This window comes from Lissotriton vulgaris, chromosome 1_1, assembly GCF_964263255.1.
Source record: "Lissotriton vulgaris chromosome 1_1, aLisVul1.2, whole genome shotgun sequence".
NCBI lineage: Eukaryota > Metazoa > Chordata > Amphibia > Caudata > Salamandridae > Lissotriton > Lissotriton vulgaris.
In genome coordinates this window covers 1,663,218,825-1,663,240,583 of record NC_141685.1, presented here as the reverse complement: position 1 = coordinate 1,663,240,583, position 21,759 = coordinate 1,663,218,825, and the positions used below count along the sequence as shown (strand labels likewise).

General features: G+C 47.5%; 1 protein-coding gene across 3 annotated transcripts in view; it reads right to left on the bottom strand.

Annotated features, from left to right (window-relative positions):
- The window catches only part of AHCYL2 (adenosylhomocysteinase like 2), a 484,174-nt gene that overhangs the window by 256,908 nt on the left and 205,507 nt on the right, over window positions 1–21,759 (bottom strand). For all 3 annotated transcript variants that reach the window (XM_086918893.1, XM_086918894.1, XM_086918895.1), the window contains exon 3: window positions 2,339–2,482. In XM_086918893.1, the coding sequence (XP_086775019.1) occupies window positions 2,339–2,482 (144 nt within the window). The remainder of the gene's footprint in view (window positions 1–2,338; window positions 2,483–21,759) is intronic.

The window sequence follows — 21,759 nt, the reverse complement described above, 5'->3', positions numbered from 1 at the left end:
CCAGGCTCTACAGGAACAGAATATTACACACGCCGAGACACTAGAAACACTGCGCAACATTGATTACAAGACCTACTTACAGAAACAACATACGGAGGCGGACCGCTCTGGGGCGTTGTTGGCCCGATTAATCCGAGCAGGCCGGACACCCCGGTCATTACTAAAATCCGGAACCACAGGGGGGACCTAGTGCGCACACAGTCTGACATCAACCAGGCATTCCATGACCACCTACAGGCTCTGTACGCCCACACAGGAATAGGTGACCCTACACATGTAACTGACTTCATCGAGGACCTCCATTTTCCCCAGCTGACCACGGCAGTACGGGAATCTATAGAAGGTCTCGTCACCCAACATGAGATACGAGCCGCGATCGCACACCTAAACAAAAATAAGACCCCAGGCATGGATGGACTCCCGGTGGAGTTCTACTCAACCTATGCCGATATCCTAGTACCGATACTGGAACGGATTTACGGGGAGGCCTACGAGAAGGGTCATCTTCCGCAAACGACGATGCAAGCCATAGTAATCTCCATCCCTAAGCCGGACAGAGATAACCTGGGGTAATCCTGGTCATGGCAATCGTGATCCTCTTTACCGATGACAAAATCGTCGACGATCTCGTCGATGATGGAATTGAGAATGCAGTCGTCGTCAGCCTCGTCGACGGAGTATGCGTCGTCGACACAAAAACACTAGACGACGAGATGGGCGTCGTCGATGCAGTCGACGATAAGACTGTCAACATCCCAGCCATCGTCGTCGATGTTGCTATCGCCGCCGCCCTCGTCAACGATAACACTGTCGTCGTCTCCACCGTCGTCGACGACGTCATCACCACCCTCGTCGCCGATGCTGTTGTCGTCGACTAGTTCCTAGTCGTCGCTACCGTATCCGTCGACGATCCAGTTGTCGACTGTTCCGTCGACGAGCCAGACGACTGAACCAGTTTCAGCTTCTGCTTCAATTTCTTCGTCGATGGAGCCTCCGTCGACGACGCCTTCTTCGTCGACGACGACTTGGAACTTCTGTCAGAAGAATGGGAAGAGGGATTCTTGAAGGCTGGATTAGTCTTCACCCCTTCAGAAGGCGTAGATGGTCCTACCCTCTCCTTTTCACCTCGGTGAGGAGATTTGCCTGGACCCTGGCTCTCATACTCTCTGGGGGTCTTTTTTGAGGCCTTAGAATGACGCTCCACAGAAGGAGAAGGGGAACCTCTACCCCTTTTTACTGACCTTCTTGAGGAAGATGCCGATGCTGAATTCTCACCGTCACTGGAGACAGTATCTTTCCTGGATTTCAACTTCTGGAGCCATGTCAGAAGCCTACCCTCACGGTCCCGGAGGGTCTTGGTTGAAAAGGTGCGGCAGATCTTACAGTCCGCAGCCTTGTGGTCAGGATAGAGGCAATAGATGCAGTCTTTATGCTTATCCTCCATGAAAAGCCTTTTCTTGCCACAGGTGGAACATGACTGGAAAAGGGCCTTCTCCTTGTCAGACATCCTGGTAGGATCAGTTAACAATCTGAAGTGAATCTGAAAAGAATCTGAAGAAAAAACCTTGAAGAAACTCTCTGAAGAGTAGAAGTTGAGCAGAGCTCAAAGGAGACTCCCTAAGCACAACGAGCGGTAGAAAATCTGAGGCTCCTTCAGGAGGGTTCTAAGGGATGAGGCTCTTCTGATTGGCTGATGCCGAGGTTTGGTCTCTTTTACACAAACAGAGTGATGGGCTACAAAAGGGAATGAGGCCTAGGCCTATTTCTTTCTCTTTTGTGCCTACTGCTATGTTATTTTTGTTACCAAGACTCCCATTCCGACGACGGTGAATGATATAAAAGCATGGGAATCTATGAAAGTTCCAATACTGGGGCAAATGAATGCACCCCATCATTTCATCTCTCAAAACTATCAACAGCTGCTGCAGGCTGGTTTCAACTGCAGTAACGTGAACATTGTGTGCCCCCATCAATCCTTCACATGGATGAAAAGCTGAAACAGTATTCAAGAGGCAAAAAGAAAGAAACATAACCGGTCATTCGTTTACCCTCACATCTGCCCACCATCAACAAGACGTTTGACTGGGAAAGACTGGGACCCCCTCAAATGAGACGATTAAGTTATTTGCCCAGAATCACAGGATGCGTGAGCCTCTCGCCAGACGCGAACCTGGTTCCCCAGCTTCAAAGTCGGCCACTCTAGCGTTAAGCCACATGATGTGCCATTAAAGTTATCACATGCAAAATCACACAATCCACCTAATCCGTGCTGGAAACCATAAACACTGGATTAGTTGACATATATCAATACTCTGAGCAGATAATCGGAAATACATACCTTGCTCAGCAATTTCGATCTCTCTGCGTCCAAACTCAGCCTGTTTGATGTTTTTGACACAAAAGTCTGAGCCGCCTTTGGAGTTTTTTTGCTGCTTATCACGCGGAGAGGTTTCATCATCAGAACTGTCTGTGTATGAAGCAGCTGTGGATAAGAAATAAAAGATTTGAGAGATATGAGACCATTGAGAAAACGGTCACATCTATTTAAGTAAGTTATAATTAGGCCTCATCACCAGAGTTAACAAGACATGTATGTGTGTAATCTATACATAAAGAAAACTTTCTATTCGCTTCTTTTTGGATAAACTATTGCAGTAAGCACAACAGTTAAGTCTGTCTTGTTGGAGGAGGAGTTCTAGATGCTAAACCAATAGTAAACAGTCTTATACAGGTTGGAGGTAGCCGTGGCCACTGTGGTTACAAACTACAATAACCAATTTAATTGACCCAAAGCTAGAAGACGCCTCTCCCTTACAAATAACCCCACACTCCACTACCAAAGTCACGCGCCACCTCATGCCGCACCACGTCACACCACACCAAGACCCTTAGTAAGTAGCCTCAGTTTCACCAATCGCCGAAATATGGAATGGAAATGCATGTGTTATTGATTAAATGGCTTTCCTGTAGTATAAATCACCATACAAGGACAATGAATACTTTTACTGTTTCAGTTCATTAAAACCATCACAATATTACAATTATTATCACTTAATTTTTAAAAGCTAAGAATAATTTATGAAAAAAGCGAGACCGTACATTGGAAACATGAAAACTATTTTCATTGATAAAATGACACTCAAAAGTTAACAACTCGGGGCGTGGCCAAGATGGCGGGGTGAGCGGACGCTTCCTCCCGTAGCTCCTCCGGCCCGGCTCAGCTCGAGCCCCGTTTTCTGCGCTTCTCTCCCCCCGCTGCTGCTCAGCGGGCGAGAGGAATGTGCCGGAGTTCCTGGTGCACACAGTGATACCACTTTGGCTCTCATCGCCTCGGAGGAAGCACTTCGAAAGTTTGTTCAAAGATCGAAGCACGGAGGAGAGCCTTGGAGGCGGAGCGAACTGCAGTGCTGTCCAGGCGCCTCGGCTGGACCTGGTGCTGAAAGCCGACGATCCGGAGAGGATCGGATCCGCCGCGCTCCGGGGAACAACAGAGCCCTCTGGCCGGTGTCTTGGTGGCACAGTTGACTTTGGACTAGAATTGGCGCTTTGTCCCCCCGCTGGCGACGACGATACACGGTGCGGTGCGGACCCCGGCCCCGGAGGCGACAGCCGGAGGCCTCAACACGGGGGCCGACCTATATGGGCCCTCTGGTGGAACTGTGGAACATTGGCTGCGGACTTTCTTTGATCGCTGTGTCCCGGGGGCCGCCGGTGGTCTTGCCAGCCCAGGCCGCTCTCCCTGGCCCCACCCTGCCGCCATCTTGCCCCTGAAGAGCTGGCGTTGGTGACCCCCGTCCGTGCCTCTGGCTGGCGGGAGCTTACTCTCGCCTCTGTTACCAGTCTAACTTCCCGAGGGGCGCGCTGCAGAGAGACCCTTACTTCGGCCCCCGGTCGCCACCCTGGTCGGGTGCCGCGACTGGCTGTGCCCGGGCCGGACCGCCATTTTGTCGCTTGTGACGCAGCACCCCTGCTTTCAGTGCGGTCTCCACATCTGGTGCCCACGGACGACTGGGCGCCTCTGAGGCGGCCGGACTCGAGCCTTGTCCACTGCAGCGGCCACGATGTCTGGAAGAGGCGGCTCGAGGAAGGGGGATCGCACCCTGCCGGACATGCTTGGCAGGGCCCAGCAGTTGCGGGACAGAACACAACCGTCGCCGGGATCCTCCCGGGCCTCGGCAGAAGTGGCTGGAGGCGAACCACCGGTCACGAGGTCCTTTATGGAGGAATTATTTAGTTCCCTCAAGGAAGACTTTCAGACATTGGAGAAGGAAGTGGCCAGCGAGGTCCGCGAAGTGCGCAGGGAGGTAGAGGGCCTTGGCGAGCGAGTTGAAACAGTGGAAACGGCGGCCCAGCGCCGAGATGAAGAGATAGTCCATCTTCAGCAGGACGTTCTCCGCCTCCGGGAGCAATGTGTCGAGCTCCAGGCCCACTCCGAAGACCTCGAGAACAGGTCCAGGCGGAACAACATCCGGGTGCGGGGTGTCCCGTCCGCGGACGAGGGGACCGATTTGGTGGCTTATCTACAGGACTTGTTCCGTGAGATCTTGGGGGAAGACACAGACTTCCCGGTCCGCATCGACAGAGCGCATAGGGTGGGCCGACAGCGCCAGTCTGCCCCCTCCGGACATTTTGGCGTTCTTGCCCGACTTCCCTTTGAAGGAGCGCATCATGGCGGAGGCCCGAAAGAAGCAGCCTTTAACTTTCAGGGAGCGGCCGGTGGCACTCTACCAAGATCTCTCCGCTATCACGCTGCAGAAGCGCAGGTCCTTCAGGATTGCCACTGATTTTCTGCGCGAACACGAGACGCCCTACTCCTGGGGACACCCTTTCCGTCTGATCTTTAGATGGAACGGGGCGCTACACCAACTGCGCTCCCTACAAGACATCTGCGGAGTGTTGGGTCTCACGGCCACGGAAGAGGATGGAGCCACGCCGATGTGGAGGCGCCCGGAGAGACGGAGCCGACGGAGATCGACGAGGAGACAGTCACCGGCGAGTGCGAGTCGCCCTGATTCCCCCACCATCAGGGCGGATATGGCGGATGCTTTGAGAACAGCGGCCAGGAACTTGCCCGACTCCAATGGCGTGGCCTTGACGGCCTAACTTCACTCCGGGGGGAGAGATTCTTAGCCTCTTCGATGCTGGGTTGGGGCCGGGAGTTGGGAGGGGGCGGTTGGAGGTGAGTGGCTGAACGTCCACTTGGTTGGTTTCTACGGACTTGCCCGACCGGGCTTGACTGAGACAATGGGGTGTTTTCATTTGTTTTTGTTTTTGGCTAGTTGCCATAAGTATGTTCTGGAAGGGTGTAGGGGTTGTTTTGTTGTTGGGGGGGTCCCGTCCGATGTTGCCCATGCTCACGCTCGGCCTGTCTTGGCCTTTCCCGCGCGCCTGCCCCATGCGCCCCCCCGCTGATCCCTTGCTTGCTCCATAGCGCTTCTGTCCCCCGGGTGGAATGCAATCCTTAAAGGTAGTGACCCTTAATGTTAAGGGTCTGAATAACCCTGTGAAATGTAGAGCGATCCTATCCCTGTTGGAGGGGACGCAAGCGGATATATGCCTTCTGCAGGAGACTCATCTGCTGCCCAAGGATTGCCATAGGCTGCGCTCTGCCAAGTTCCCCACTCAGTTCTTCTCCTCAGCAGCGACCAAGACTGCGGGCGTAGCCATTCTTTTAGCTAGCTCCTTTAGAGGCGAGGTTCTGTATAAATATGCCGAACAAAAGGGGAGGCTTCTTGCATACCGCATGCGACTTGGGGGAATAGCTTTTACGGTTGGCTCAGTTTATAGCCCGAATGATCACCAGGATCGCTTCCTGGATTCAGTGTTGGTGGACGTCACTGCCTCGCCCGACCGCCATGTTGTCCTGGGGGGGGACCTTAACTTCGACTCAGCTATGGACAGGTCTGCGCAACGCTCCCCGCAGACGGGGGAACTTTCCCGCGCGGTGAAGGACCGGATTGTGGAGATGGATTTGCACAACCTCTGGCGCGCTATGCACCCCACCGATAGGGACTAGGACGTGGCGGCTTCGTGATACCCTTTTACATAAGAAGTCTGTTGTGAAGCGCGTAGGAGAGGTCATTCAGGATTATTTGGTCCACAATGGCAACTCCGACACGTCTCAAGCAACGCAGTGGGCTGCCTTGAAAGCGGTCCTCCGTGGGGAATTCATTTCCATCTCCTCGGCCGAGAATAAGGAACGGCAGCGTAAGAGGGACGAACTGACTGCACAGGTCAGGGAGCTTGAGCAGGTTCACTGCCGCACGGGGGCTCCTCGAGTTTGGAGGCAACTGAAGGCGGCGAGGAAGCTCCTGTCTGCACTAGACCTGGATAGGGCGGAGTATGCCGCTTTGCGCCTGAAGCATGCCTTTTACTCAGGGGGGGACAGGTGTGGTAAGCTCCTGGCCCATCGGCTCAGGGTTGCACAGCAACGTAATGTGGTGAAGGAACTGGTGGGTACGGACGGGGTTACTGTCTCTGGTGAAGCGGAGGTGGCGGAATCCTTTCGTAGCTTCTACGAAGCATTATATTCTGCGGAGCCCTCCTCGCCGCGGGACGCCGAGGACTATTTGGAGTCAGTGGCCCTCCCGGTGCTAGAGCCCGCCCAGGCAGACCACCTGGAGAGGGACATCCATGTGGAGGAAGTCATCTCCGCTATAGCGCGACTGAAGCACGGTAAGGCCCCGGGCCCGGATGGCTACACTGCCTTGTTTTATAAGACCTTCTGCTCAGCTGTGGCACCAATCCTGGCTCGCCTGTTTAACTCCTTCTCCGAACCTGGCGCTATCCCGCCGGACCTTCTTAACGTGACTGTGTCGGTCATCCCGAAGTCCGGGAAGGATCGGACCTTGTGTGGTTCGTACAGGCCCATTTCACTCTTGAATGTTGACCTCAAGCTATATACAGGGATTCTAGCGTCCAGGCTTGGTCTACACCTACCGGGATTGGTGGAGGCGGACCAAGCTGGCTTTGTACCCGGTAGACAGACGGTTGATAACACCAAGAGAGTGACGCACGTACTAGAAAAGGCCTCACGTATCCCGGGGGAGCGGATGTTGCTGTCAGTTGATGCGGAGAAGGCCTTTGACAGAGTTCATTGGCCGTACCTTGAGCTTGTTCTCAGGAAACTGGGAATCGGCGAGAAGTTCCGCACCATGGTCTTCAATTGTTATAAAAGACCGTCGGCGTCGGTGCGGGTCAATGGGTGTAGCTCCGGTAATTTTGCCATCGAACGCGGTACGAGACAAGGTTGTCCCCTCTCGCCGCTTTTGTTCGCCCTCTACATGGAGCCGTTTGCCCAGAGGATTCGCAATAATCCTGACGCTATTGGGGTTAAGATGGGCCAATATGTCCATACTGTCAGCCTTTATGCGGACGATGTCCTGCTGACCCTGGACGACCCCAGGAGGTCACTCCCTGCTTGCGTCCAGGAACTGGACGCCTTTGCACGTGTGGCCGGCTTTAAAATGAATATGGCCAAGTCGGCGGCATTGGACGTGTCACTAGCCGCGGACACCAGGAGAGACCTTCAGCGTCGTTTCCCCATGCAGTGGTCCTCGTCTACGGTGCCGTACCTGGGGATCCTGCTAGCGCCTTTGCTGCCTGAGATGGTGACAGCTAACTACAATTCCCTTAGCAGGAAGATCAAGGAGGAACTCGGCCGATGGAGCAAGGGCCTGCTTTCGTGGCTGGGCCGCATCACGGCAGTGAAGATGATGGTGCTGCCGCAGATCCTGTACCTCTTCCGCGCTCTACCTCTCCAGCCCCCTGTGGGTTGGATACAGCAAGCGCAGGCTGACATCTCCCGCTTCGTTTGGCAAGGCCGCAGGCCACGGATGAAGAGGGTCCTCTCCACGCTCGCCCCAGAGGCGGGGGGTCTTGGTATCCCGGACCTCCGGAAGTACTTTCAGGCGGCGCAACTGCGATATTTGGTGGAGTGGAGCAGGTGGGAATCCGACAAACACTGGCTTTTTCAAGACCAGGCGGTGGCGGGCCGTTCCCTCCAGGAGATTCCGTTCCTACGCCGTGCGCATCGCCCGGCTAATCTTTACGCCTCTTTTGTTACGCGGGTCCCCCTGCGGGTGTGGGATGCGGTTTGCGAGCCCCGTGAACTGACTACCTTCCCCTCGCCGTTCACGCCCATAGTAGGTAACCCGGACTTTGCCCCAGGCTTGGAGCCGGGAGCCTTTTCCCATTGGGTCAGCGCGGGCTGCAGGGCACTTTTCCAGATTTACGGGCCGGAGGGCGTGATTCCTTTCCAACAACTCCGACAGGAATTCGGCCTGACGGAAATGGACAGACTGCGCTATATGCAGGTCCGACACTGGGCTCTCCAACCCCAGGTACGCGACGTCGCAGCCCACCAAATCACACCGTATAAGCGGTGGTTGGTGACCTGGGCCTCGGACGCCAAGCTCATTACCGATTTGTATAAATTCCTTCAACCCCCGACGTTTCACTATCATAACCCGGGGAGGGAGCGTTGGCACAGAGAATTGGGCAGGACTCTAAGCCATAAGGAATGGGACAAGATCGCATATCGGGCGAGGCATTCTGCGTACCACACTGGGGTTACGGAGACCTTTACTAAGGTGTCTACTTATTGGTATTACACCCCGGAGAGGCTATATGAAATGCATAAACCCACCGACAAGGGATGCTGGCGGGGTTGCGGACAGGAGGGTACCCTTTCGCACATTCTTTGGGCTTGCCCGGTGCGGACTGCTTATTGGAAGGAGGTCTTGGATGAGGTAGATAGGCACTTTGAGATTGAGCTGCCGCGCTTCCCAGCGTATGTTTTATTAGGCCTTCCCAATGACCTAATGTACCCGTTGAAGTCTCGCAGGGGTAGACAGATTGCTATTGCGCTAGGCTCAGCGGTCCAGAATATTCTTGTCCACTGGCGCACCGCCACTGTCCCCTCCATTACTGGTTGGCTACATAGACTCTGGCAGGTATTGGGTATGGAGAAGATGTCGCTTACAGTGGCTGGGAACGTAGATCAGTTCGAGGAGCTATGGCAACCTTTCCTGGCACTACTGTCCACGGAATTCCTGGAACTCACCTGCCCGAGGTACCTTCGTCTTCTTAGGCTGACGCCACCGGCGGCCCCGGCGGATTAGACTGAATGGGGAATAAGAGCTTAGGGGATGGGGTGTGGGCTGTTTGGGGCGGGTTATTCTAACACGGGCCATTGGACGGGGGAGTTGGGGTGTTGTTTCCTTTCCTTTTTTCTTTCCTGGGGATGAGGGGATCGGAGGGATTGAGTTGTACTTTGTCGGATCGCGGTTAGCTACTTACGCTCAGCTTTGGGTGGGGGGTTGGGGTACGTGAGAGGGTTATGTGCACTGCCTTATTGCTTTACGATTGATGTCTTCCACTTCTGGACCACCGACCTCCCTTTTGACCAACGCTTCTGAGACACGCTTTTTTTTTCTTCACTGTATTGTATGTAACCTTAACCTCCTATACCCCTTCCCCATGTTTCTTTTGTCTTAATAAAAATGCTTTAAACCTAAAAAGTTAACAACTCTAAAACAGATACCAATCTGTTCCGTTATCAAACCCTCCATCTGATTTTTTTTTTTTGGAGGGGAGGGGGGGGAGCATTGTCGAGAATTTCACCAGTTTACAGTTTGAGACTCGCCAGTATTGCCTTTCTGCATGTTCAAGTGCCTCTGTTGTTAAACTCTTTTTTTAATAATGTTAGATTATTGTTCAGGTTAGGGCAAATGCAAACCAGATGAATGAAGTCCTCCTTTTTTGCTTCCTTACAAAGTCTACATTCTATGGGTCCACTGTAGTCCCAGGTTGGTCGATAAGCCAGCACTGGAAATTTGCCAAACCGCAAGGCCATTAGTCTGTGCTTTAAGTGTGCTGGAAAAGAGATGCCTAGTATAACGCCGGGCTCAAGGCATCATCGTTTTTAATCACCATTTAGGTGTGCGATTGGGAACTGACTCTGGATTTTTGTGTCTTCCAGGTACGATTGAAAATGTTACTGCTTAATCTGTAGCCCTTTCAGAAGTATCATAGGGCACGCTCCTATTCCACAGTTCAGTTAACTGCAGCTGTTTGATGAAATCATTCAAATATTTGTAATAAGCTGATTGCCCATAGCTTTGTAGAGCCGTCCATAGTGCACTCTTTAGCAGGAAGTCTTGTGTTTGCGTATCTTATATCAGCATTTTATTGTAGAGTACCTTCTGCCTAAACCTACATGCTTGTTAACAGACAACCATGTAGGTTGTGTTCAACGTACTTAGCTCCTGAATGACGTTTGTCAGTTACGAACACAGTGTCTAAGGGGGCTAACCATAGCAGCTCTGGCATATTTGAGTTCTTTATCGCTTTGGCTGGTCTACTGAACCTGTTTATGGTCTCCCAGAAATTCCTGGAGTTAGATTTCCTGGTGTTGAATATTATCCTTGTCCAGAATGCGTCTTTACTAGCTCTCCTATCCTCCCTACGTTGTTTTTTGAACTCTTTCCTTAGGGTTTTTATGCATTCCCAGAGAAAACAGCTTTCTTTAGATCTTTTCTTAATGCAGTGCATTTGGGCGAAAGAGTGGTTTGCACTCTATGCAATGTTGGACCCCCTTTGTATATGGTGTCTATATCAATGTTTTTCATTTTGTTTGTATCATGTCCTTTGAATTTTTTTGTATTGATGGTGTAAATTTTTGATAAGTGTTTTGTTTTGGATATATTGAAATGTTTCGAAAAGAATATATGTAAATAAGTAAAAATGATCAAATGAAAACTTTGCCCGCTTAGGATTATTTGGCTAGGTGTGGCGCAAGACTGTCAAATGAACCCATCTGGCCATTTTGTTGCCCACCAAATTAAGACATCACAACAACGGCTCAAGTGAAGTCACTTTTAGTGTGGTGTAAGTCCATAGTCTTTTAGACAGCCAAGCACCAAACTTAGTTTTTCAGAAACCAACTCCCAAAGCAGGAATTTGTTTTTGACAGGCTGCCGGGTCATTTATTTACCTTCTGCTCACGACTGCCAGTTTTCACATGGGTGTGAAAAACAAAACAAAAATATGACCTCAGACTGGCCGCTCTAAATGGATTGGGTCGGAAGGATACTCTTACTCCGATGGCCCCTACTGCACCAGAGGTCATTTTCCAATAGAAGAGCCAGCAGGGGCACTGCTGTTGGAAACCTGACGGTCTGTAGGACTTCATAACTGACTGGGCAGAGCGAGGGTTTGGCGGACAGTGAGTGTATCTGATCTGTCAAACTCTAAATCAGGCCCTTTGTCTCTCTCACTATCCAAGTGATGTAATACAGTTCTTGAGCTTCAGCAGCAAAGATCACATCTTCATCATACCATGAAAGTTAATTCAATGAAATAACATCAGCAACTTCAACTAAAATATGGTGACAAATACATTTCAGATAAGGGTAAATTTACCAGGACAGTCAGGGTAGATTCATACAAATACAAAGTGATACGTTGGAGAGTGACCCAAGACATACATAAGGATCACAATAGCTTTAAGAAAAACATCTTTAATTTTCAGTCATATGCCAGTCAGCCAAGGGGCATGTTTTAAAGTAATAAGTGGGCGAAAAAGGAGGGTTAGGAATTTCTGAAATTCTTCTGCAAAGCGTTACTAAAGTTGATCACATTTTTCAAAGCTGAAGTAGTGCACAAGAGAACGTAGCTACCTTAAAGTGGAGAAAGTTAGTTTCTAGGGAAAAGGACAAACCTGAACATATTTTGAGAAGTACTCCTCCATTAAACAAAACATTTACACAAGGTAAATGCCTTTTGAAGTGTTGCCATTTAAGCTGCGTATGTATTCCTGAAGGGCTCTGCCCTAAATACGAGATTTCAACAGAAGTGCCTCTCAGATGAAACCATTTCATCGATCTAAATTCTATAAGTATGCGAACAGCCAAACACATACTACAAGTTTTGTTCACACACCTTCCAATTCTCTAGTCATGTTTATTGGTGCACTTTATACACAATAAATGTGAAATGTGCATACTACAATAAGTTACCATTGTTCTTTACCCTGCCTCTGGTCCAGAAAGGTTAGCGAAAGCGTGTCTACAATGCATCAACAAGGCATGTGAACATCATGCGGGGCTGGATGGAAACAAACAATGAGCTCCCTACTTGGCTGCTACTTGGACTGCTACTGCCAGTCCTGCAGGACTGGAAGTAGCAGGCATAGGGCATTTTCCCGGGAGGCTAGAAGGGTGAGGGGGCCCGTTTTGCAGCAGGTCAGCAATATCAGCCCGCAGTAACAAAAGGAGTAGCGCTGAGGGTCAGTTTAGTGAAGCAGCAGTGCTTCACACTTGCACTGTTGTAAATGAATCTAGGACCAGGGTGTAAATTTTCCCGATTCATGCCCTTATATAGGTATACTTTATCATATCCTTATATAGACATAGATATCAGTACCATATTTGGCCTGAGCCTTGCAGCCCAAATACGGCATGGCTACTGCCACTAAGTTCCGAGAATCAACAACAATTTCTTGGAAAAACCCGCCTTCAGCAGCTAGGAACTTCCCCCTGCTTGAATATTAAGTTCTCCAAGAACTCCCGGCATTTTCCAAGAAATAAGCCTTTGAGTGACTATATTAAGTCCAAACATGCGTCAAACTCGGCACCTTCAAAGTATAAATATGCCCAGGTCTGCCCAGACAAACACACAGTGGTTTGGAGCAGATCGACTATCTACTTGCCCGACGCCCTGCAGCAGCACGTGCCGAAGGAAGCCGACCCTCCAACTGACGCACTGCGAGACTCTGTCTTTTCTCTTGCCGAGAAATCCAGCTCCAGTGTTTCCGCCTTACCCTTGCGGGTATCTGGGAAATAGAGTCCTGAGAGAGAGATACAAGACCTCCTTCACTCTAAAACCAAGGTACGGAGCTGATTAGACCTCTTAGAGAAATCTTGGAATAGATTCCTGGCAGAGAACTACTAAACTTAAGCTACTCCTCACTTCTTCCCTCGTACTAGACTTAGGTTAGGTACACAGAGGTAGGCGTATTTTAGGAGCACCAGTTGAGTACTTTTAGTCATTATTTATTACTGTATGCATTTTATACATTTTATGCACTTTTAGGGCTTAGAAACCATATCATGCTTTTACAGTGCTACTTTATAATACTGTTCGTATTATATACCTTGTACTTTATAACCAGTATTACGATTGTAGCAGTTCATTTCCAATGCTTGAGAAAGAAGACTGTTCAATAAATATTTTTATTGAAAACGCCTGTCTCTCTATTTTCTCAACACCTCTGGTGAAACGAAGCATGCACGATTGACTGAGTAAAATAGTTATCTATTGTTTCCGCGACTCTAGAGATTTGATTTCTTATTCTTGGGAAACAAATTTGTCATGCTTATGCGGTTGTCAGAAACTAATCCCTTCTTGTGATTTCGAGAAAGTTTCTAGTGACCTCTGAGATAGCTGGCCCTCACTATTAAGTTTAATATATTCAGTTGAGACCTAGTTGACCTCAGTCCTACGTCTAAACTACAGTATATGTTATTCCAATGCCAGAGCCTATTGGGAATATAGGAACTACACTACAGCACCTTCGCCATCCCTGTCCCCCAACCCCACCTGAGCCCCTGTGTTAGCTTACTCCTGATTTTTATTAGAACTGACCAAATCATTCCCCTCATGAAAAGGAAGCTTATCCAAATCCTGATGACTTTTCCACAAAATGCCCCACTACCCAGCTCAGTTTCCTCAAAATAGTTTTTTAAAGATCAGTTGCTCTTAAACTTCAAGACCAAATAGGCTGCCACATCTTTATGGCATATCAATCATGGCTCTGTCTCCACTGTGGCACATGAACTGCCACAATCAAAGCAATCGGCCACACACTGAAGAGCACTCATAATGGTGGGTCCTGCCTCCTGTTCCCCCTCATTTTCTCAGCCACCTTCACTACGGTAGTTACCAATCTCTACATAACCTATCCACTGACGTGTTCATCAAACATATGGTACACAACTCAGTGCTTCCAACCTAGCTGATAGACTGCATAGCCAAATGGTGTCTTTCAAGTCACCAAAACATGCTCCATCCTAGTCCCAATTGTGTTATAGCACTACCCGGAACAGCTGTCTTACCTGGCTAACAAGACATTCCCCTTCATCAATACGTTGATGATCGGCAGGTTTATCATAATCGACTCTTCAGTATCTGACATTAACTTGGGCCTTAGCCATTCCTGGATGTTGGTCGACTCGCTCAAACTCAATTAGCTCATGCAACCAGAACGTAGTAAATCCTCAAACTGTTGCAACTCTTACTCCAAAACCTCAGACTGGTTTAATAACATGCAATTATGAGACTCCATCAGAACTGTGTTTTAGGACCTCTAATTCAATACTCACATTTCCATATGAAAAAGAAAGCCCAGATGGTGTAGCACCTGCTAAGGCTATACTAATGGTCAAATCCAGCCTACTAAAACATACCTTTTACTAAAATAACAAGTTCTAATTTTTTTCTCACACTAGCAAAGGCAGCATCCTGTTGACAGGCATTCTGGATGCCACCTACACATACAAACATACATTCCCCCTTTAGGTGCAATGTTCTATACAGCCACTCATCTAATCATTGGCTCGCACATGTGAAACCACTCCATCTGCAATAGCAAGGCTGTGACTGGCTCCCACTCCAGCGACACAGCAACATTAAATCAGGCAGCATTAGTTACAAGGTAGTTAACCCCTTCCCCGCGGGGCTAATCTCCCAGCTGTGCTAGGGGAGGGGGGGCATGCGCAGCGCTGGGGTGCTCATGACGAGCTGAGCTCGTCACGCAGCACGGTGGCGCTGTGCTCATGGCAAGCTAAGCACGTCATGACCACACCCGTTTTAATAGAGCGCTCAGCACAGCAGGGGAATTATCCCCGCGTGTCAGGACGAGCTGAGCTCGTCAAGATCACGGAAGAGGTTAATACCGAACAAATAAGCAAATGAAAAACAACCTCTCTACACAATCGCAGCATGTAGTGAACCATCTAGATAACACTAAGGAAACACACAGCAACGAAGTTAGAAATATGAGACTTCTTTGGCAATGCCCCATTATCTGGACCTAGAGGTGCAGTTATCACACTGCTATACGTCAGCAAATGTGAGCTAGGAGTCACTAATAGACTTAGAACAAGAGCAGTAGCAACACACATTAATGCAACACACTACTAGAATACCCACATCCAACATGATACCCCGACCATCAGACAAGGAACTGGATGTACATAATTTCACTACCCTCAAAGGCTACACGTTTGTCTCTCAAGATGGGGAGGAGAAGGTTTGATTGAATGTAAAACTATAAAAGATCCCAAACTTATGGGCCTGTTGTCACAGGTAAGTTTTTTTTTTCATGTTCAGCACTTGACCTCCTAATATTCACGTCTGAACCAAAAATAGGAAGCAGTATATTATAACAGAGAGGTTGGGTAGAGGGAAATCTTGGTGAGGAAGATGTTGAAGCACTACTCGTCCCACACAGGCCTCATTTCTGGGCTGAGATATAGGCTGTAACGTCTGCCGAATGTATAAGTAACTTTCCATGTTCCACTTTGCACATATCCCAGATAGCTTGTCCTTGTGAACATGGCTGCCATCACTGCCACTCCACTCTGTATCTGTTTTCATAGCGGAATGATCACCTACTTGTTAACATGATGCAAAAAGCTAGACATATTGGAATGTCCTGTTTGACCACCACTGATGCACTAGAATTGTAAATCTATCTTTATTGAATAAAGAGGGTTTGGAAAGAATGTTAAGGTAACAGGTCCATTGAGATGGGAGAAAGTTGCTATTTTTGTATAAACTAAAGGGTTCTGTACAGAGAGAATACCATTGTGGAATTGTAGGTAAGATTCCTTAATTGGGAAGACTTATATGTCACTTGCCAGTCTGGCGCAAGTGGCAGCACGCAGCAGATTAATTCCTGATCAGATATTTAATGGCTGCTTTATGCAATGTTCCGAAGAGTAGTCCCTTTGATAAAACTGTTTTGTTCGCTTTGTTCGCACAGTAGAGATCGGTTTGCAAATGGGTGGATATAAGGGGAGGGAAAGACGGCTAAACTATATAATGAGCGGATGTAAGAAAAACAATACTGCAGGTTTTCTTTAGTAGCTAACAATGGCAGAGAGCAGGATTTTCATTTTTTTTAAGTCGTGTCCTTGGCAGACTTAATAAATATGGATAAAAGGAAGCTCCTTTTACTTATTCAGTGTTCATCTTTTGACATAACGGAGCTCTGCAATCACTTCTAGAGAAAACACCTGACCAGAGACAGAAACCATGGCTGTCTTGTTCAAGAGGTTAGGACCAAATCTATAGCCCTACGTAGAAGATCTAGGTTGCTGGCCTTAGCTGAGAAGGAGGTAGACAACTTTGGGTGCCTAAAATCCGACTTGTGTTACTGCAGCCCAAGATCCTGCTATCGTGAGGGGAGTCGATATTGTGAACTGATTGTGACGGAGGTATACCATGATACTCAATGGCCCGGCCTGATCTGAAATGAAATTCAGAGCATCTTGCTAAGTAAAATGCTGCCTACCCAAGGTCTACATGTGACCTAGCAAGAGGCACTCTGTAAAGTGGCTTGTCATCATTGTAAACCGGACACCCAGCAGATGCAAGGCTGGTGTGACACCTTACAAGTTCCATCCGGTGAGGTTGAAGACCACTATTGTGAGACAAGATGAGTGCAGCATTGGAGATGTGGCTTCCCAGATCATTGGACCCCCTCCAATCTGATCTGAAGCTGTATACAGAGCTGAAATTCCCAGAACTATGACTTCAAACAAGACGACAACTCCCATATATGCCTGTGACCGTTCTTAGGCCAGCACAACCTCATCTGCAGCATTTATCTGCAATCATTTGGCCTCAACATTCAGAACAAGCATGTTGGCTCACATCACCTTAGATCTACTGACACCGCACTTGCCAACCTTTCACTACCTAAACAGTGTGTAGTGCGGTTAACTTCTCACATCCTAAACATTACACACCCCATACACCGCAGACAACCTGTTTCAACCTGGGGGTCCTGAACTCTCAAAATAGACTATTAACACAGCATTACACACTGACACCACTACAACATTAGAAGGCAGATGGAGACCTTGGTTAATCCTAAATTACCTAATTTCCCTATGTTTAGCAAAGAGTGTGAACACATTGCATTTATTCAAAATATAGAAATCACTTGGCAACTGATTGCCACACAACTTGTAAAGTTCCTACACGTTTACTTAATGTAATCAATATCTTATTGCTTTTACTAAAAGTTTAACACTCCGTTGAAAATCAATTTACTGTGATACTGGTGTAATTTGAACCAGACGTTCTATTCCCAACACTAACCACCAAGAGAAAGCCTTGACTGTTTGAACCCACTACCCTTTCATAGTTAAAGCAAAAGCATCGAAGCCGTTGGACTTCAGTGAGCTTACTAACAGCATGTGTTTAAGGTATTTCCTAATTGCCCTAAAGTCATGCAGGCACAGGAGAACTGGCCTGGCGCAGGTGCTGTGAAACCAGTAGTCCGGGGCAGAGGTGGCATTTCATTATTAAGGACTGGACCTCTGTTCTTCGTAAGGACAGCTGGATGCACTGAAAACTTAAACGGTTTGTCTATTTCTAGCCTGAGGTCTGAGATTTAGATCGGACGAGCCCAAGTTGTGGACAACATCATTCTGCAAGGTTCCTCACAAATGTGGCTATACCTTTGGGATGAGGGTAGAGGGTGGAAAGGAGTAGGCATAGAAGTTAAACAACTGCATCAAACATATCTCCCTCCAACACTCCAGTTGCGATTGTTAGTAGTGACATCTTTTAATGTATGCTGTGCATAAACAGGCTATATGTTGAGAACCCATTTTGCAGAACACAAGCTAATTGTAAGACGCTTAATTACAACTTTTGGAAGAAATGTTTGGTCCTGTTGAGGTCTCCAAGTAATCAGTCTCTCTAAATTGATGTAAACTGCCTTTTATCGTTAAGTAACCATGGAATTGCACCTCCACTGACCAAGGCTGCAACCTTGGGCCTGCTTTCCTTATAAAGTTCACAATATGCATTCTAGCACTAGTGGCAGGTTTCAGGAAGGCTTGGCTATATAGATGCACTCTCAGCTCTCAACTTTATTACTCTGAAATTAAGGTACTTTATGTAGTCCAACCATTGGTCTCTGGTTGTCAGATCCAATCACCCAAGTGCAATTTTCAGAAGCATCAGCTGTGAGTACAGAGCGAATTTGAGGAGTCAAATGAGACTCCTATCGGACTACTGTCCATGGGCAGTTACTTTAGGGGAGACATGTTGCGTTTAGCATGCACCAAGCCACTGCTTGTTGGCTTCTATTCTTAGCCTGCAGACTCATGTCTTGTTATGAAGCCCTTTGGCAGGGATCGTCAACTGCTCTCTGAGGGGCAGTCCAATGGATCAGGCACTAGGTAACAGTTTGTGCGGGTGTTTAATTTTATAACGGGCAGGGTCTGTTTGCGAGTGTACATTGCTCTAATTATTGGTTTGTGTCCACAGACTGCTAAGCTGCCAGTGGATGATTCTTCTATGTAGATAGTGTCTTATATATCTCATCAAGTACGATGTTCTATGATCGATTTTGGCAACTATGCTAGTATGCTTTAGGATTCTTTATGCAGATAGATAGAATTTACCTTTGGTATTACACTGCACTCCCAGAAATATCAAACACAAGCAAAATTATAGCCAATGGTAATTTTATATCCATTTAATCACAAACTGTCGGTTTCTTTTTGAATCAAACACAAACATTTGTTTAAAAAACAAGGATGAAGTCAAATATATATATATAGGAACCAAAAGGTGTAAAATGCTAGTGGTTTGAGAGAAAATAAGTGGTCATTCATATTGTGAGTAGAGAAGGCTTCAGTAAGAAAAGGGTGCTTCCCTTTAAGAGGTAAAAAGAAGTACATACCCAATTCTATTCTATTCTGGGGGCTTGTAAAGCGCATGGCTACCCTGGACAGGCAAACACAATACGGTGGGGGGGGACCTAGGGGAAATTTAAAGACCGAGCTCTGGGTACTATCCCCGACAGAACCAATAAACAACAGAGGTACCAGAGGGTCTCAGGTAAAAGTGCCCATAAACACAGAAAACCAAACAAGAACTCACCCTTACCCCCAGGTTATGTCACAGAGAGCTCTCCGTGGATGAGGAAAAATACCCATCAGTCACCATTCGGATCCGCCCTTCATCATTTGGGATTTTATCCGTACCACGGGTGGTACGGATACAATCCCAAATGATGAAGGGCGGATCCGAATGGTGACTGATGGGTATTTTTCCTCATCCACGGAGAGCTCTCTGTGACATAACCTGGGGGTAAGGGTGAGTTCTTGTTTGGTTTTCTGTGTTTATGGGCACTTTTACCTGAGACCCTCTGGTACCTCTGTTGTTTATTACCCTGGACAGGCCTCCGCACTTAACTCACCCAGCCAGATCTTAAGCTGCTTTCCATAGCGCAATTCATCTTCCGCCAATAAGCAGTAATGGGTCAAGTATACCTATATTGACTAAGTGTGGAAGCAATTTTCTATTGACCCTTTTTTGTATTTTTTACAAAACATTTTTTTTAAAGTATTTATCATTTAGGTAGGGAATCTTGCAATAGTCAGTTCGTATGCAAGCCTGTTTCAGGCATCCTTTTCTTAAAGTATTCGAAGGTCAGTCTAAATTTCCTGACTCCATCAAGGTCTTGAGGCTGTAAGGTTACTTATCAAAATGTAGAAAGGTAACTCCTTTTTATATACTTTAAGGTCTGGGTAGAGGGGAAAAGAACGACAAAAGGAATTGGAAATGTACCCACTTGACCCGTATTTCGTCTAAATAGCTACTAGGAGCTGTTGGCTCGGTTCCAATTATACTGAAATAATTTCATATGTGAAATTTTTCATATGATCATATTTATTGTATTCTTTTCATGTCTTTTTCGGAATCATTATTTTACAAATAGAAAAATTGTTTCCAACAGTCTACAAATACATTTCAAAAGTTAATTTTATGTATTCTGACATGGCTGTTCAAAATTGCATTTAAAAAGTAAAAACCACTCCTACATTGACATTGTTTATTGTACCTGATAACATTTGATCTCTAATTCCTGTAATCTTTGTCTTGAAATTATTTGCAAATGCAGTTGTATTTTTTTGAAGAAAAATAGAACGTGTGATTCAGTGTTGTAAAATGATTTTTGTTATCCCAAAAATAGCTGTTTTTTTGTGGTTGTTACAAGGTAAAGACTGAGATCCTCCAACTGTGGCATGGTTGATTTGGCTGTCTACATCCTATAATGCTACTTATCATTTAGCAGTCGGTCATTCAGGTAGGAGAAGACATGGAATCCTTGTACTCTGAAGTTACATTTGGCGATAGCCCCGGGTGCTAAATAGTAACAACCAGAGCTGAAAATGCAGTCTGTTAACACACCATCTTAGACACTTGAGGAGCACGCAGGCAAATAGAGACGTAAAATTATGCATCCCAAAGTCTGTTCAGTGCCACAAATCCTTCTTTGAACAGGTGGCAGGTGCAGCCCTGGAAGGTTACTGTTTGCTGAGGTTCTTAGCTGGCTCAGGTACAAAAAGACCCTCCTCTTCATCTTTTAAAGGACGCACCATGATTGGAAACGTCTGCCTCTTTGGCACTTTTTCTAATGCCCCTTTAAAGAATATTCAAATAGACTTTGCCTTCAAGGGGGCGGTGGTGGTGGTCTTAAAAAACGAAAAGTTCAACGTCACACGGAAAAAGAAAATCTTGTATCCAAACAAAACTACACTAAAGAGTCCAACATTATTCCCAACCCCAGGATATTGCACCATGGATAGCAGATATTGCAGAACCAAAAAATTAACTTTTGCTGCACATAATTGCATTTTATGTCACTTTATATCAACAGTTATTGGTTTATCATAGCTTGCAGCCTGGATCCATCCCCTCCTCCATCACCCTCTTCTGCCTTCATTCAGTTGTTTCATCACCCTAATCACTCCGCATATTCACCCATCTGCATCTCCTTAATCCTCCTGTATCACGCCTCTGCCATCAACCTTATCCTTCTCGTCCCTGCTTGTACAGAGCCACACCCACTCTGCCTTGTTCCTATGCGGCCTACAGCCACCTCTGACTTTGGCCCTCCCCAGCTCAAACCCACCTCTCCCTTGATCCTCTCCAACCACCAACTGCCTCTGACCTGATCTTCGCCAGCCATCATCTCCTCTGCCTTCTGTTCCCAGCAGCCATTACCGGACATTGCCTCGAGCCTCAGCCATTCGTAACACATCTTTGCCATGCACCTCCAATGGACATCAGCCTTACCTTTTCCTATTATCAACCTCCTCTTACATCATGCCCTCCTCTGTTATCGCCCTCCTATATTAGGTCCCTTTATGGAGGCAGCCACCCTGGCATGTTAGTCACCACTTGGGCAGGAATGCTGTTGATCTGCTCCGAGTGTGTGATGTGGAGATGCCATAAATACAACACTCCCTCCCCACTCCCTTCGCTACAACAAAGCCTTACCTTACCCATACCAGGCAGGAAAGAGTTTAACCTTTCATACGAGTGACATCACATTCCCATTAAATTAGGGGCACCTTCCCCCACAAAATTATTTAGAAGCCAGTAACCCATTTTGATTGATTTTCGCAAGGGCTTTTATCTGTTGTCACCGCCTTAGGGCGGTAT